The sequence below is a fragment of the Pelecanus crispus genome, chromosome 10, assembly GCF_030463565.1.
Source record: "Pelecanus crispus isolate bPelCri1 chromosome 10, bPelCri1.pri, whole genome shotgun sequence".
NCBI lineage: Eukaryota > Metazoa > Chordata > Aves > Pelecaniformes > Pelecanidae > Pelecanus > Pelecanus crispus.
The window spans coordinates 4,464,139-4,482,511 of NC_134652.1; the positions used below are offsets into that span (position 1 = coordinate 4,464,139).

Sequence of the window (18,373 nt, forward strand, 5' to 3'; positions counted from 1 at the left end):
GACCCTTGCTTACTCCGAAAGCCAGCCTCCGTCCTCATCCCTGACCCATTTCTTGAGCCAAGCCCTCCTTGGTCCTCGATGCCCCAACACCTGTCTGGGCTCTCCTTCTCTCCACGGTTCTTAGCATCCTGCTCCTTGCTTCATTTCTCATTTCCCCCAGACAAGCCCTTTTGTAGGTTGGTGGGGCAGCCCTTCAGCACAGGACGGAGAGACCGGTTTGCATTGTGGGTGTACGCCTGAATGGAGACGTAGCCTTGAACTCTTGAACTCTTTTTTTTTTTTTTTTTTTGTAGAGTAAAGCTGCTATGTGCTGAAAACAAACAGGACTCACTCCGATGGAAAGAGGTGGTAGAGTGGGAACAGATCTCAGACCACAAGAAACAGGGTTTTCCACATTTCCATTCTGAGACTTTCCATTTGAGATTTCACCAGCAGTCGGGCAGCAAAAGATGAATTAGCTGAGTTGTTAGAGGTATTACATGTGTTTCCCCCTTCGGAGACTTGTTAGAACATACTTTCTTCAGTGATAGTAATAAGTGTTACAAACAAAACAGTTTTCCCCTTTGAATATTCCTTTACACAGAGCATCATCTACATACAAAAAAAAAAAATTGCATTAAGCAACATGAATAGCTTCAGGCTATTTTATTTCACGTTGCTAAATAAGCCAGTGCAGATGAGGACTTTTATGTAAGAGTGGCTTGTAAATATAAGCACTCTAAGGTCAAATTATAACTCCAAAGATTTCCTGGAGATAGAGTGTCACTGCTCCTCTTTGCTGTTCCCAGTCCAGGCAGAGCTCTCAGGACAGACTCTGGGAGATTTGACAGGAAAAACGCTTGAGATATCTGTGATATAATGAGAAACACAGGGAGTTTGTTCCATGGGGGGAAATTTGGTGTGCTAGTTGGGGGCTGAGTCTCCCGGTCTGCTGGACCATGGTGCAGCTGGGGCACGAGGGGCTTCACCTCTGCCCTTCGGGTGAGCTAGGTCCATCCTGAGCGAATGGTGGAGTCTCCTGCCAGGCAGCGCTTACGGTTCCTCCTCTGGCCCTCAGCTGAGGCGTGAAGGTGTGGGCTGGTGCGCACCGCTGTCATCTTCACTGGGATACGGGCACGCGTCCCCTAAGGAACTGGGCTGAGGCCACCCAGGTACCTTCCACGATATGTAGGCATTGTCCTGCAGTAGTGTTTGGTCACTGTGGGACAGGGCCCAAGGAGAACGTCCTGTGTCGCTGCTCACCACTGGAGCCACTTGGGTCTTCATGTGAGATTTAATTGTCTGATCCTGACAATGGAAGAATTAATAAATTACCGGTGAAGGGAAACATTCCAGACTTGGAGGCACTTCAGTTGTATGTCACAGAATCATAGAATCATTTAGGTTGGAAAAGACCTTTAAGATCATCCAGTCCAACCATTCTGTAGGTGTGTAGGTGGGCTGTGCTGGCAGCGATGAGGGTGCTGTCATGTTCTTGTCTTATGTCAACCCACTGATGCATCAGCGCCTGCTTACAACTCGGGATACAAGAGTGGGGTGCCTTTGCAGACAGACTGCCAGGCGGACATGGCACAGAGGAAGGAAGCACCATACTCCCTGAGTATCCCATGAGTTTGCTTGCAAGGATGCACTCCTTTTGTTATTTCTTTTATTTAGGAGCGATACAGAGCCAAGGACTTGCAAGAGTTGCAAAGACAGATGGTCTTGGTTTTGGTGTTGGTCTTCTAGCATGGACACACGAAGGAAAGCATTGATATCCAGGGTCCTTTCAGTAGTCTTGCTGTTGCTGTGCTTGCTGGTTTGGACTTTCTGTTAAGGAGGAATTCAGGAGTAAGTTGTGAGTATTGTGGCAGTATATACTACATACAGATGTTCAATCATATCCTGCAAGGCAGGAGTGCTGGGTGCTGCTGTAGCGTGCCGCAAAACGCGGCCACTGCCTCTGCCAGCCCTGCGCTTTTGGGCAGAGACCAGCGAGGGAAGCGGGCTTGGCGGATCGGCAGCGCAGAGCCATGGGGACGGGAGAAGTGTAATGCTTTACAAGGGGCGTGGGGCGCGTGTGTGGCAGGAGGGGGGTACGGAGGTTGGGAGGATGTGGCTCTTGGCCACATGAAGATTTTGGTATGCAGCTTGTACTCAGGAAGTTTGGCCACCCTGATTACAAACATACGTATATTTGGAGATGTATAGCAAGATATCTGTCTCTTTCCTAATTTGATTTGTATTTAGATGGAGAGAGGAAAACCACCGAAGCAGGGAAGTGGGTGGCTTTGTGTGGTTTCCTAGCCAGCAGAAGCTGAAAACGGTTTAAAGTTCACATTTAGCAGTATAGTAGTAACTAGAAGGAGACGTCTGAAGGTAAGTGGCCATGTCCTACCTCTTGGCAGTGCGGAAGCTGGATTTGCCTTTGTTCAGCTCTGGAGATGGGTGAGCTCTCCCCTCTAGCTCCAGAGACGGGTAGTGGTGCCATGGCACAATTTACAATTTTTCTTGGTTAATCCCTTTCAAAACTGAAAATATAAACTGCTGTTTGTGAGAGTGAAAAGGATGAAGTTTACTGTGTTGGAGTTAGCCGGGGGTGGCGGGGAGAAGAAGTGAACTGAACAAAACCAAACCTTGGAAGCAACAATAGCTGCGCGCCAAAGTGTTTATTTAACCAGGACATTTTTTCATAGCTATTTCATCTTATTTTCCTCTTGTCCTTGCTTTTGCTTGCTCATCTATATACAGCATGTGGAAAGGTTGAAAAGTGGCAATTACTAAATGAGAGTAGATAGAAACTGTTCTCCAGCAGCTCCAGATGGGGTTAGTGATGCTGTTGGCAAGCTGGGTGCCGGCACTTCACTCTGCAGTATAAAATGCCCTCTAATGGCCAAGTAGCTGCATAGCTCATCCGACAAGCCAGCAAATAGTCATTTTGCTCGGGGTTTCTAATTTGGCTGTGCTGATTTTGGTACAGGAGCAAACAACGGCTTGAGTAGAGGAGAGCTTTTGGTTATCCAGATGTGCCAGCAGCGAGGGTTCACCTCGCGCCGGTATTAGTCTTGGCGATTAGTAAAAATAAATAACAAGTAATTGAAAGAACTTTGGTAAAATGTAGAATGAGATCTTATTTTTCAGTATGGCAGGGACCTTTGGAGACTGTAAGATTATTTATGTATCATTTCCTCTTGCTTTATTGGAAAAGTTAAAGAGTAGTTTCCCAGCCAGTTATGTGCTGTAGCAATATCAGTGTGCACGTTATCAGCGTCAGATACTCAGAAAAACAAGATAAGAGAGGCTGAAGGAGGCCCATGATTAATTAGCAGATGGATTAGGCTCTCTCAAAGCTAAGTGGATAATTTGGGTTCAGATCCTGGTTATTGTTTTGCCCACCACCAGGCCCCTGAAGGCTGTCAGTGCAGGGGAAGCAGAGCATCGACCGGCTTCACTTCTGATGCCAGAAAGAGAGATGACAGTTATTTTCTTTAAAGCAATTTTCTTGCTGTCTGTTTGGGTTGCTTGTTTGTATTTTAGCTTTAGGAATGAAAGGAGTGCCAGTTCTGGTATTTCCTAGTTTTACTTGAAAACTCACAGAGGATCTGTGGAGGGCTGTTACTACCTGACAAGGGAGCATGCCTGTATCTTCTTTTCTCAAAGCCAAGAACTAGTCACTGATGTTGGAAAATAAAATTGGAAAAAAAAAAGTTGAAGAATAAAATAGGTATCTCACTCCCCTCTCTTTTTTACCATGGCTATTGTAGCAGCTTGAATATTGTCATTTCGGGAGGTCTTCATACCATCTTTCCGGCTACTGAGAACCCAATCTGGAGCACAGTTTGTAACCTGAAATACGATTCTTAAAGAAACTTGGAAAAAAATACAGATCCAAATAAAAACCTCTCTCATGCTTTGTGCATGATTAAGACGGAGAGGAAGGAAAATGCTCCAAACCCATATGTCTTTTTTTCCTTTGAAGGGCGCATATATATGTATAATTGTGATTCTTCTTTTACTGAGTCAACAAGTAGCTTTGATGGAGTAGAACTGATGAGGGATACTCGCCGTGACTTTCAAGGGCTGAAAGGAATGCAGGATCAGGCCCTCTATGTCGTCTTTGAAGCCTTATTATTTTAGCACAGTCTGTATCTTGTTGCATAACGTTTTAAGATGTGGTCTGCATCATTATGTAGCGTTTTTAATTCAGCAACAGATGTGCAGGCTCATATGCCGTTATGGTACATTTTGTTCACTCATATAATAGCAAGTTCCGCAAAATTGTTACCAGTTCTTCAGCGCAAGACTCCTACAGCATGTTATTCTCCTTTTCTGTACAGTGAAGAGCAGAAGAGCTCTTTATTTGCCATCAGCAGGTGCTAACGTGGGAGTGCCGGCTCTCCGTGAAGCACGTTTAACCCGCTGCCTTGCTGCTTTCCCTGCCAGGCTGCGGCACCCAGTGAGTGCACTTTCCCCGGCAGTTTTCGGGGGAAGGCACCAGGTAGGCAGTGGAGGGGCAAGACTTTGGTCATTACATTTCTGGGCAGAAACCAAGCGAGTCATCTAGATAAAAAAACGCTTATTGCCGCCTGCGGCGTCATCCAGTCATTCCCACGGAGAGGCCTTAATGCAAAACATCGCTGAACGCTCTGCGGCAGCAAAATCATACTAATAACTAGTAAAAGCATTAAACCTAATTAACAATGGTTTTGTAGCAAGAGTCCTGCCCTCACTGTTTTGAGGGTGCTGAGGGTCCGTGGCGGGGGATGCAGGCTGTTGGGAGCCTGGCACTGAGGTTTGATTTACAGCCAAGGTAGTTCTTCCAGAAATTGGGAAAAAGCCTAGTTTTCTTCCCCCAGCATCCTATTTCCCATGCAATGCCTGAGAGCGTTTAATGGAGCAGAAGTCCAAACCCTGGCCACACAGAAACTGTGTGATTCCTCTTCCCAAGTGTGAGGGTTTACATCCCTCAGGCATTAAAACAAACAAACAAACAAAAAATTTACCCTATTTTTTATTTTGGCTAATGAAAATCTATGTTTGTTCTCACTACCCGTATAAATGTTTAATCCATTTTTGGTTCCTGCTGGGCTATCGGGCTTAATGGTGTCCTGACACTGTGAGTTCCCCGTGTTGGTTTATTGGTGTTTAAAAGAAAACATCCAAAAAAAGGATCTCAAGAAGGATCATGTTGTCTGTCCCTTCCCTTCCATGTGCTTCCCTCCTCCCCTGCGGTCGTGCCAGGGCTTCAGAGAGGGAAGGCGATGGGGGCTGAGCAGGGCATCCCAGTTAAGGACGTGCCGCCAGTGTAGGGACGAAGGATGACACTGCTCGCAAAGCGTTCCTCCTGCATTGTACCATCTCCTTTGTCCGCTTCCCTCCTCTGTCATTATCTCTGTGTGTCTCCTCCTTTCTTTTCTCCGCGTTTCCTTTCTTGCACCGAACTCCGCTTCTCAGCCCCTCCTGCCCTCCCCACGGCAGCTGCCGACGTCTGAAATGATCAGCCGTGGAAATGGCCAGCTAGTTCAGAATAGTTAGTACCCGGAGGTGCTAACGCAGGGCTTAACCAGTTCACAGCTCTGAGGGCTGTTCTTGCATTGAAATCTCAATTTAAGCGCGATTGAGCTTTGGGAAACTGGACCTAAACGCAAGGAGGCTGGGGGGAGAGTTGCCCTTGGCACCGGCAGGTACTAACTTCACAATTATGGACTGCTTGGGCATCCTGGTCTGCTTCCCGCTGAGACGACCAATGTTCTGCAGTAATCACGAATACAAAACCTTCTCCGGGTACCTCTCCTTTCCTGAGAGCCAAGGAAATGTCCAACGGTATCATCAAAACGTGTGGACTGGATTTTCCCTTGTTGATCATGGTCATGGAAACCCAGTTTTGATGTGAGGAAGGACGGAGATTTTCCTTTGCTGTTTGGAAATGGGAGCTTTTGCCATTCGTGGAGCTAGGAGTTTTCTGTTTCTGTAGTAGGGAATCTCCATTTTGTTGATGCGATATTTCGTAGAGGGTAGAAAATGCAGTCGGAAATTGTGAGCAACAGGTTTCTGACTCCACTAAGGGTCTGGGAGTGTGTGCGTGCTTTTTTTGATTGTTTAGAAAGATGCTTGTAGTTGAAGTTAAAGAGGAATCCCACTTAACCTCCAACCGTGTATTCATTGGCAGAAGTGGTGCGTTTGTACCACTTGTTCATTCACACCTCGAAAGGCAGCAATCGCGGTTTTATTGCATCCTAGCCGATGAGCGGCGTTTTGGGCAGGACTCACGGGTGCGCTTTCACGATGTGTACCAAAGCCTGCAGCGGGGCTGTGCGCTTGCATCGGCTTCGGCTCGTCGCAAAACGGGGTGTAGGAAACACCATTCCGCTTTCCCGGGGCTGCGCACAGAGAGGGAACGTGTGGGACACGGTTTTGTACAGGGTGCTGGAAAGAAGGGGCTCTTAGTCACCTGCTGGGTGCCGCCGTGGATCGATGGAGATGCCTGCGACGGATGCTCTAAAATAGACATCGCCCATGTTTGTGCTCCTGTGCTACCTACGCGTGCTGTGAAAAGATGATAAAACGGTGCTAGTTGAGAGAGAGCTTGGTAGACAGCGCATTCTTCGTAAAGTCACCTTTCTCTTGTTTTTGTCTAACAGTGCATTTTATTTTGGAAAATCACCTTTTCTTTCTTTTTGTTTTCCATGGAAAGCAGGAAAAATAAGCCCTAATACAGCTTTCTCTTCTCTCATTTTCTGCCTCATGGATTGTGGTATTTAACGGGCAGTATTAAGCAGCTATGTAAATGTGTTACGTCAGGATTGGTTTTTTCCTAAAACATTGTATTTAAGTACATTCCTTCTTTAAATAAATAAATAACTGCTGGGCTATCGTCGTGTCCGAGGGTTTTCAAGAAAATTAACATTTTTGAAAGACACCGTTGGAGGCTAACACGGCCATGCAATTACTGTATGTAAATCACTTCACTTGTTTCCTAATCTTGCTGAAGATGAAGTACAATTTTTGTGCGTGCACCTCTCTCTCTCAAATTTCCTTATACAATGAGCTTTTCTTGTATTTTAATTGCTGACCGTGATTTTTGTTCTGCCTAGCCTGATTGTATTTATTTTATTGTGGGGGACATTTAGCCTTGTGATTGTTTTGAGATTGCGTTGGATATAGAAATCATTGAGGATAGATTGAAGTTGGGTGCGCAACTAATTGCGTCCTCCATCCCACAAATGGAAGAACTGCTTTCTTAATTACAGCTTCATAGGAAGGCTGGGGAGTATCTGCTTGTTTCTGTGCGCCGCACATCTGCTTTTCTCCATTTTATCCATCCCTGCCAAATCCTGCTCGGCAGCTCCTGCCACATTTTTAATAAGTCTTCCGAGTTGGGCTTTTATTGCTGGTTGATATCATCACGGACACCTGTCTAACAAAGATGGAATAGTTAACATCATTAGGAAGGAGTTCATTCATGGGCATTACATTAAGCTGTGCGGGATTCTGATAATATGAGCAGTAATTTCTCATTAGTTTCTTTTGTAGAAAGTTTTCCTCCAGGGAGTAATGCAGGGAATTGATATGGCAGGAGAAAAGAACTTTAATGGAAGCATTCGTCCATCCGAAAATGCACTCTGTCAAAATTAAATACACTTTTGATATTGATTTTGTTTGGGAAAAAAAGGGGAAAATAGTTGCAGCCCCAACATAACGAACCATGGGAGCATTTTCAGAACAAAATGCTAACTTTGCCTCTCCTGACATGACTTTTTTACAACCTGGTATTTCTCCCTGAAAGTGGAGTGGGATGTAATAGAGGTAAAAATTCATGTGTATACTTTTTAATGTTGATCATGGAAATGCTGTTAGCTACTCTGGGTTTAGCTACACTAACGCTTTAATTTTTGTTATAAGAAATATTTTGACTGCAGCAAGCTTCTGCCTCTGGAATGGAAGTTTTCTGCTTCTTTTAGAATGTTGCATTAATTATTGATGTGAGTGGGAATCGTGCTCTTTAGCATCCCTATGTTTAAAAAAAAATCAATTAATTATTGCTATAAATCTCAGAGATTATGCTGCAGTTGCGCTGCTGGGAAATTGGCCATTAACTACCAGGAAATCGCCTATCTTCCCTTAGTCAGAATTCAGTTGTACCAACACAACCCTTTTCCTTTTATAAATTAACTATCAATGTGATGCATAATTGATAACCATTTATAATAATAACAATAATCTCCATGAAATTGTCATCTCGGTATGCAGCGGCTTTGTTAGAGCCTTTACCCCTCGCATGCTCAGCCTCGCCTATTGCATTTGTTAACTGTGTTTTCTGGGAATTTATTGCTTCACTGGCGTGGTTTTAGGAGAGCCGTAAGCTGTTGCAGAGGAATAAAATGCAAGGTAGAAATGCCTGACCGGACTGTGTGAATATGAAGAACCTGAAGTGTTTCAAGAGGGTGGGTTAAGTGTTGCTATCGCTGCTCTACAGAAAAGGGAAGCAGAAGTCGAGGTTACAGACGTCGCCCAAGGTCAACTTTTGGACGTCAGCCTGGATTCTCCTGGTTCACGGTGTCCTCTTCTCGTGTGTCCTGTATTATGTGAACCCGGCGGTTTTTTAGTTTGTCGTGAAAATTTTGTTTGCGCATAATGCAGCGTGAAAATTCACCTGCCACAGAGGAGCTGTTTTTGTTGCTTTGGGGGTGAATTTGACCAAGTGGTACCAAATTTGTGATCATTACTGGCTCTTCAGAATTTATTTATTTTTTAACCCTTCCTAGTACTTTGCATGCAGAGCGGTTGAGACTTTGCAGCGTGATACAGATGGCCACTCAGGAGAGGATTTCTTGCTGTGCTTGCGCTCGTGCCTGTCTCCCCTTTCTCTCCATGCCAAGGCTTCCAAAAACGTGGTGTTTTGCTTTGTTTCTGGAAATCACAGCTTTCCACTAATTCTGCTCTTTTGGCACCTTTAACTAGGCTTAAAAGGGTGGTGGATGGCTGGGGGCGGGCAGGAGCCTCTTGAGCAGGATGGAGGTTTTGTAGCTTGTATCAGGGTCATCTGTTGTCACTTGAAAATATAAAAGAGGATATCGAATCACTGGCAGTATAGCATAACTCGGTAAAAAATTAGTGCGTGTAGCGTTGAATTGTTTGAATTCAGCTGTCAGCATGAGGTCTCTTTTTGTATGTCTTGATTCATGAATACTGTTGTGGAACTTGCTTTGAAAAGCTCATACCTGGATTTTACAGCAAAGCTGTTGGGTAAAAGTGCCACAATGGCACGCTCGGGGTCTGCAGCCTGAGGTCAGGTCGGAGCGTTCAGGGATTAAACGAACTTTGGCTCTCTGTAGGAACAAAAGCATCAGACCTGAGAGGATCCATTTAGGGTCTTCCTCTGTGTCATGAAAATGCAGAAAAGCCTGCAGCCGTTGTCCCTTTGTAGAGCATTTCTTAGAAATCAGCCACACATACTGCTTTATGGATTGCTTTATCTCATCGGCATTTAAAAGTGTGCACGCGAGAAACGACAGCTCTGGCGCCCAAAGTTTAATGTTAGCCCTTCAAGTATGAAGGTAAGGACAGGCTCTGGTGACAGCTGGAATACGTATTGAGGACTAGTTGCGAATTCAAGGTCCACTGATGACTTTTACAGGACAAGGCTTAAATAAGCATGAAAGTGGTTTGTGTTGGTGTATGTGTGTGAAAGTACTGGCAGAGCAAAAGCTACTTTCCCTTTTTTGTATACTCTCTAATAATCTTTCAGTGTCTGTGAGCCTACAAAATAGCTTAATGGATTTTATCTGCTAGGAGTAGATTTTTAAGACAGAAATAAAACTGGGAAGGCCATACAGCACTTCAGCAGCTCTTGTGTACAATGCTGTTTTTTCTGATCGCAGGGAAGATAAAGGTGCTGTAAGCTTGATTTGCAGTATAAGATGTGTGACCAGTGGGACCTGGAGGTCGGAAGCACTAAACTCGCAGCTGTCCTTCTAGAAACCTGCTCTGCTGTTGGAGACGGGCAGGTCTCACCTGGTGTGCTGGAAATCCTAACAAATCCTTTCATTTCTCCGCAGGATCGACAGTGGCGGTATGTACGCCGATTCCTGTGAATTTTCCTAAGCTCCTGGGTGACTGCTTTGCGTTTTGAACCAGAAAGTTACAAAATACCGTCAAGAATGGCACTTGTGGATAAACACAAAGTCAAGCGGCAGCGACTGGACAGAATTTGTGAAGGTAAGAGTATGCTCCGGTTTTCTATAAAAGCTGACAGGTGGTTAAGGTCGAATATCTAATTTTTCCTTGTTTTTTACAGCACTTAGACATAAAGAGATCCGGATCCAGGACTAGATCCCCTGTCCTCTGTGTTGGCTCAAAATACAGTCATACCGATGTTGAAACATTGGCAAGGGTTTACTGGTTACTCATTTGAAAGTCATCTGTAGTCCTGTGAACAGGATTTTTGTTTCATTACCAGGTCTTCTCCTTTTACCCTAATTGCTACTGAAATGATCTAGTCAGTCCCAATTTGAAACATAGCTTAAATTTGTACTGTCTTTAGAAAAGGGCTGTGCTCTGTTAAACATGCTGCTTTCTGGACATCTCCTCTGGCTGGAGAAAGCGCCGGGACACAGAGCCTGGTGTTGCAACTTTTCCCTCCCTTCCCTCTTGGAGCAGTGCCAGTTCCAGTGTCCAAGACTTTGGACATGAGCCCCTACCATTGCTGTCCTCGGGCTGGCTGTGGGGCTGGGAGAGCGCCGTGCAAGGCATATGGATAAAGCTCAGCATCCTCCACTTCCATGAGGCTGCTCCCATCCTTCCCTGTTTCAGGCTTTGGCTTGCTTCTCGGAGAAAGGCAGAAATTTGGCCATCTCAGGGTTGATTCTTCACTCAGGGGGCATGAAAGTGGGTGATGTCCCATAATATTGACTATCATCCTACGGGAAACTTAAAAGTCATTGTTGGAGTACTTCTTACGGCTTTGGAAAAATTGTTAGAATGGCTTTTGTTTCATTGGTGTGTGGCAATGGGGGCAGATTTGCTGAAAATCATTCTTTATTAATAATATGTTACAGTGTCACAGCACAGGCGACTTCTACCTTCTGTTTATTCAGTTTTCCAGCAAAAAAAGTCTGTAGGTAACGTTTTCTATTGGAGCTCACATAGCGTAAGTTGCTCATGATAGAAAACAAGCGATGGCAGACACGCTCTGACTTTTTTGGTGTACACTCCGATAGTTCTCTTATTTCAACCGACACTCGTGCAAGTTTTACCATCAGCAGCAAAAGCAGAACAGAGTGTTATTCTAGGAAGAATATCTTAAGTTGTATCTCTTAAAGAGTTCCAGTGTTTATCTGCTCTCAAGGAGATGGATAGTGGCCTGCAGGGTAACAATTTGCAGTATTACTTGAATGCCAACGAGGTGAAATAGGTTTTGCTCGTGGATGCAAGCGCAGAGCTCGCAGGGGAGTTGTACTGCATCCGTTCGAGCAAAAAGTGTGGGGCTTTTTGGAGTTTCTAGTGAGTGTAAAATGTTGATCAGCAGGACAGGGTGGGTTTTGCCTTGATTTTTGTGTGTTACAGATTGCTTACTTTAGCATGTCAAAGTAAAACTCCCTTGCTCTTCCTTTAAACTTGTCATGAGTGACTTAGCTATTAATTTCGCTCCATTAATTTAGAAGCGGGGAGGCAAAGCAGAGAAGATGAGAGTTGGGAAGGAGTATGCAGGGTACACTGCAGTGTGGAGCTGCATATTTCTCCTATTGAATGTCATAAACACTCAGGTGTAGTACACTATCTCATCTTCAAAATTTACTTTGAACTTGACTTAAAAGAGTTGTATCAGCTGAGCCTGGATTTTCAAAAGCTGCCTTCCCGGTTTGATGTTTACTATCAGATCTCGTTGCTGAGTGTACAAGAAATTCAAAAGGATCATACGACAAACCTGCTAACGGAGTTTTAGATGTGATTGAAGTTTAGATTATTTTCCTCTGATATATGGGCTTTTTTCTTCTTTCTTGGTCAAAAGATAGTCTTTTCTAATCTGTAAATGTGCAGAAGACATAACTTTTTAAAGTATACTTTGTCATTTGCCACTTGTTTTGTGATTTGATTGAAGTGATGGGATTCACTGTTGTAAGACACTGTTGTATTTATAAGCAACAGATTAGGACTGAGTGTAAGTGACATTGTAAAAATTACCTTGAAAAATGCAAAAAGCTTAGGATGTTCCACAATACTAGACTTGCAGGCCAGCGATATACTGTACTGGCATCTCTGATGGCTATTTTTTATTACAGGCTCCTAATCTTGGATTATAGCTTAGTAGAGCACTGAAGAGGGGCCATTCCAGCTGCTGTGAACACACACCCTGAAAAAAATAGCATTTCTCTTGGTTTTGTCTTGAAAGGTATATAGACTAATTGGTGAAGGTTGATGAGAAATTAGGGAACTACTTCAGCAGACTGATGAGAGGAGTCTTTGCTAACAGAGTGGTGTTCAGTGAGAAGGATCTCTACCCCTCCATCAAGCCGAGTGCAACGTGGTCCAAAGGAGTTGCTTTTAACGAGTTCCTGTTCTGTGGAAGCACTGGTGCAACTTTTCTCTTTAAAAAAGTGGACAGGTTACAAAGCTAGATTTACCTGATGAAAAGCTAAATATTTCGTAGTACGTAGGTGGATTTCTGTGCTTTTAATGAAGTTGCATATACGGTACCATCCCTTTTACTATTCACAACGCAAGCCCTTGGAGAGTTTGCTGGGAACAGACTATTCCACACAGCGGGATGGTGGAGGTCTGGAGGTGAAATATCCACAGGCTTCATGTTGTCATCACTATCCATACTGCCAAATGATAATACTTCATTCTTCAGTCCTTCATTGTACGGTACGAACTGCCACGGAAGGATTCTTCTTCATATGGGCTTACTCAAAACATAACTAGTCACATGTTGAGGGAAATAGCTTACAAACTGCCGCAGTATTAAAAGAGTATATTAAGAAGCTGCAGTGTTTGTATTACTCTGTTAAATGTGCATCTGGCATGGAAAAATAATCCAAGCCATACAAGGGGCTGGGATCTTTGAAAGCGCCGGTTCATAGCCTTTACGGGCAGGTTTATGAGTCTTCCAGGAAGAGAAGCAGTTCAGTCTCATTGCATTACTCAGCTTGACCAGTTCCTCTGTTTTTTTTAATATATAGTTATGACATCTTTGTATGACTCTGTTACTTTTTCCTCTAAGCAGGCTGGTTTGAAGAGGTGAGCTATTTGCACCAGGTAATGGGTTTTGCTCTGTAGAAAAATAGGGGCGGGATAAAGGGTGCAGAGCTGAGAGGATAAAGAAATTTTACAGAGGCATTTAGAGCAGTCTCTTAAGAATTAAGCGGGTTTGTGATGCCCATCTGAATGAAGCTAAGTCAGTGCGCTTGCAGCGATCTTGGCTTACCCGTTTCTTTCTTTTCTGGTTGTCCCAGAGAGTTTGGGTGCCGATTCTGTAATTGGATCCATGTGGGTGGAAAGATCTATCCAGTGAATGGCTGGAGCTTTTGAAAATAATATATGCAGAGTGGTTTACATAATTCCTGTTGTGGAATTGTGTCTTAATTACGTAGCGGGTCAAAATATGCTTCAGAGGTGGAGCTGCTGGTGCTGTGTTTAGTTAGACTCGTCCAGCACCCCCTAGTTCAGATCCTGTTCCCATTAGCTTGTAATTTTGCCACATTTTAAATTTGTTAGAGCTGAAATTTTCCATTCCATGATGAGTTTTTACCCCGGGGTGAATTAAAAAACAAATAGTTCCAGCAAAAATTGTGGAGCTGTGTCTGTGTGGGAGATGGAGAAGGATGTTGTTTTTGCTGTGTTTGAAACAAAGCAGAGCCGTGATCCTGCAGCCGCGGTACCTGCCCGCTCTGTTTCGGGTAAAAAGGGTCTGAATTTTGCAGCAGAGCTGCTGTGGTGTCAGGAGTGTGCCTGTTGTTGCTCCCACATTTGGGGCAATTTCTGAGCCTTTGAAAGGAATGAAGCGAGCACAGCTAACGCAGCTGACGGTCGTGCCACGCGCTCTGTAACGCTCCCTCGGGCGCAGGGGTGGTGGGTGCGAGGGGGGGACCTCTGCCAGAGCACAGGCGTGCAAAGGGGGAGCAGCAGGGTTAGGTGAAGGTGAGTGCAGAGTAAATGGGGGCAAGGAGGCAGAACAGAGCCTGCGCAAGGAAGGTGAGATCAGCTCAGACAACTGGCCCTCGAACCTAGGCACTGCGAGAAAGGTTACCTCTCTGTCCTTCACGGCTGCTTGATTTTAAGTTGTAAGGCCGTCTGGAATAGCATGATCCTACAGGTATGTGTGTTATTTCTCCTAGTCCTGTAAGCCTGGCAGTTTCCTCCTGCTCTTCGGGGTTTCTCCGGGGTCAGTCTTGGCTCTGCTCAGCGTTCCCGCACAGCCTCCTCTGCCTCCCTCCGGGCAGCAGAAAGTCAGTGAAGCTCCAGGTTGAGGAGAAACCATGGCAGGCCCTGCTGAGATGACAGAATGTAGGCAAGATGTGCAATATTGCTGATATGCTGTTTTCGTTGCTGTGTTGCTGAAGGGAAGGTTCAGCCGCAGGATCTGGCCGCAGACAGTTGTGTGCCTGGCTACGCAGTGCCCTGGTCAAGGTGGCTTGTTGCAGTGCGCGACTCTCACAGCAGCGATTTCAAACCATCAGCAGCGATAACACTCGGGGCAGAAGCTCACCTGCCTTCCATTTAGGAAACAAGAACAGAGTGAGATTAGGTGTAATTTTTTCTGCGCTACCTGCGGCAGAACAAGGTGTCCAGCAGTGCCTCCAAGAAAAACAGTAGCTCATAAGATCGTGGCACTCCTGACACATGGCATCCAGCGCTCTCTTGGGGCTCCGGTGCTTGCACAAGGCATTCCCGTGCAAGGTGGTAACCTGAAGCATCACATCTGTTGCCTAGCTTGCTGCTTGCTCAGTTGTTCTTTATGCTGTGCTTCTGTGAATATGGTTAAAAATACTAAATAATACCGGGAGCTAGAGAGGGAGTGAGGAGCAGCCTCACTGGCAGTGTCTTTAGGAACAGTCTGGCTGGGAAGCCAGAGGAGAAGGTGCTATGGCAGCGTGCAAGGTTGCGTAGTCATTTCCTCATGAAATGTAGAAACTTAACGGGGACAAGGCAGTAGTGGTGGCACATCCAGGATACAGGATGGCACTGTCTTGCCCATTTCCCAACCCCACTGAATTCCTCTCTGATGATCCCAAGTGCTGCCTCTGCTCCATACCATTGCAACTGCGCTACCGTGCTGTCTTCAACACCAGTGGCATGAAATTTTAATGCCTGGCTTTATAGGTTAAAGTTTGCACTGACATTTGTGAGTCGGTTAAGCTTTCAACACACGCCCCGAAAATGGCAGCCCTGAGATGAACAAGAAGCAAAGAGAAAAAAAATAATTGCAAGGCCAAGTGAGCCCACACATTTTCTGATTGAGTTTTTGCTTCAGGTTTTGTCATTATGCAGTAGGAAATCGTGTCCTTAGGTATCAGTTTGTGCCACCAAAGCTGTCTGTACTTTGGAAAATAGCAGAACTGTTTGCAGTGCCAAACAAGCCATTCATATTCTTTGTTTTCTTTCAGGTCCTTTGGTATGTCTAATGACCAATAAATGCCAGCATGGTCACATAATGCTTTTCAGTGCGTAACGCATGAGTCTCTAGGCTTTTTGACTTACTGACTTATATTCAGTGGTACCCTAGTGTCCTCTTCAGATGAGGCTTCTCCGGTGCTACCCATAATTCATATTTCCTTTAGGAATTCCTCGAGTTCACTATAGTATCTATGTGTGCCCTTAACCCCCGACATCCCCTCCTTTATCGGTGGGGATGGGGCATCATCATGGATACTGATGCCTCTTGGGTAGGTCTGAGTCCTTTGACACTATAGTTAGTCTTGAAAAGCTTGAGTAAGCACACTCTTGTGTTACACTGCCCAGCTGGGATGGTGGTTTTTCGCTCCATTCTCATATTTCCCCATCAATTTGGTGGCCATTCGAAGGAAGAGGAACAGGAGCACTTGAACGACGTACTTGCATTTTCAGGCTGAAGCAGGAAACTCAAGATGAACTAGGAAATGCCTTTGTTCCTCCAGCAGCCAGCTCAGCTGACTGCTCGTTATTTGTTTGTTTGTGGTGGTGTCTGCTGGTTGCTGGATTTTGACCAAGCTCTCATGAAGGAGGGTGTCTGCTCTGAAGAGTTCACAGCGTAGGGCACCTGATGGTTAAAATAAAGTACGTGTGATCTGAGAAGGAGCTGACGTCAGCAGCTGCTGCTTGGAGCAAGATCCACGCATCCTGCAGCAGTCGGGAAACAACCTGGCCCTAGTGTTGCACATCCATGCATGTGTCTGGTCATTGCTCTGAATTACTGAGTTGGGGAACTCTCCCAGCTGCAGTTGCTGAAACATCCACAAACAACCCAACGACCAAAAATCTGGAGAATTTTCTGCTGAGTTAGTGGTCTGGCTTTCTTGCTGAATGTTCAGCAGGATGTGGGGAGGGTGCTGGGGAGCACGATGAGGAGAAGGTGGGAGAAGGGTGGTAGCACCGGTGGGAGCCTAAAGCTGGCTCATTGTTTTGCAGAGGTGGCAAGGGTCTATGAAATGGGAGAGGGAATTTGGGGAAGGAAAGGATGGTTTCGTCATCAAAAAAGTTATCTTGGCCGTGGCTGCATGAGGCTGGTTAAGTCATTCCAAGGGTGGACAGAAATTCTGTATTCCACATTGCCATTTGTGATGGAAGTCAATGCAAACCATACCCAGTAATATTTGAATAAATATAGTGTGTAATGCCAGGTACTCTGGTAAATACAAACCTGGGTCTATGGGTGCTTTTTACCTGCTCTTTATCTCAGTTTCTCATCCGTAAAAGTGGACTCAATATTCACACTGTCAATTACTGCTTGTGATGTGCTTCCTTATCGTTAAAATCTTATCGTTAAAAAAACCCAACCAAACAACCCTCAGGAGAAGTGTCCCTGAAGAACTGTAACGGTTCTGGCTTTTCAGCAGTATTTGAACAGTGTATCCTTCAAGTCTGGGCTCACACACCACTAACAGCAGAATACAGAATAGGTTCTCATTCAACTACAGTCCATTTGTGCTAAAAAATAGAGGAACCTTGCTCGTGGAAGCAGATGGGAAAACGTGCTTAAAATCTACAAGACAGTCAAAATGAAAGCTGTACAAGCAACCTGAATTCTGGCATCCTCTCGTTTTCCAGGTCTTAATGTTTTCTTAACATGGTATTGTGTAGGAAATAATCAGTTACAAGACATTGTGGTACATGTAATGTCAGAAAATTAATTGTTTCAATGCTTAGCATCTCTCTTCCAGACCATTGCATGTCTGAGGGTCTCAGGAGTGACTGGGGCAACTCTGGAAAGTGGCTGCCTCCAATTCTTGCTCCTTTGTATAACAGAACAGTGGCCAAAATGAGTATGTTTGATATTTGGGTGGAGGAATTTTCTTCCATTCTTGCAAATTTGAATGCCAAGTAGCATCTGATAATACTTACTTTTACTGCATAGAAATAGAATCTTATTATCTCAGGAAATTCTTATCACCACTAGTCATTTGATGAGAAACAATGAGTTAAAGATGATATCAAGTGTGGAAGAAACTGCTTGTCCTGAGTAAAAGTGACTTATTTAGAATAAATATAGACCTCTTTATTTCTAGTGGATTTGAGTTTCTTTGTTCCATGAATATAAAACACAGTACAAGGATTTCCCCCACACAATAAAGCTTTTTATACTTGAAGTTTCCACCTCAAAGCACATAAAGTATCAGGCTTTTAAGGAAGGGGTGCTTACCACATTTTGCCTAGAGAAATGGCAGAGTTAGCTTGTCAGATCCTCTGCTGTTGTACCCTGTGCTGATTTATGCTAACTGAAGATCTGTCTGGCTGCTCCTAATGTTTTGCTCTTCTGAGAGTCCATGTGAAGTTCTTTGGCCTTTATGGAGGTTTCAAAAAATCACTTCAAATTCATACGAAAGCTGGATTATGCCTCATTTTACCAATGTGGGCAATGAAAAGCGTGCCGCCCAGCAGTACTCTTAATTACCCGTCCGCTGATAGAGGTGCAGCAGGTTTTTCATTACTAAGTTTTGTTAAAATTTGAAGATTTTTAAAAAACTGGACAGAATCCTATGGATAAAGAAAGTTCAAGCAACCTCAGTGGGTTCACAGACATTATTCAAGCTTATTGACCTTATTCCATGATTTTCAAGCCTTTTGCTGTGCTGGATCAACAACTCTCTGTATTTGTAAGTGGACATCATCTGCTTTGTGACGGAGGTACTGTGTAGCTCATATCTACAGGTATGCTGTTGTCCTTACAGCGTGGAGGCATAGGCTGCTCAAGTAGTCT

General features: G+C 44.6%; 1 protein-coding gene across 1 annotated transcript in view; it reads left to right on the forward strand.

The window, feature by feature from the left end:
- Positions 1-10,093: 10,093 nt before the first annotated feature.
- CTBP2 (C-terminal binding protein 2) overlaps positions 10,094-18,373 on the forward strand; it is a 65,700-nt gene continuing 57,420 nt past the window's right edge. Inside the window, exon 1 of the mRNA XM_075717452.1 lies at positions 10,094-10,197. Within this exon, the coding sequence (XP_075573567.1) occupies positions 10,140-10,197 (58 nt within the window). The 5' untranslated portion in view covers positions 10,094-10,139. The remainder of the gene's footprint in view (positions 10,198-18,373) is intronic.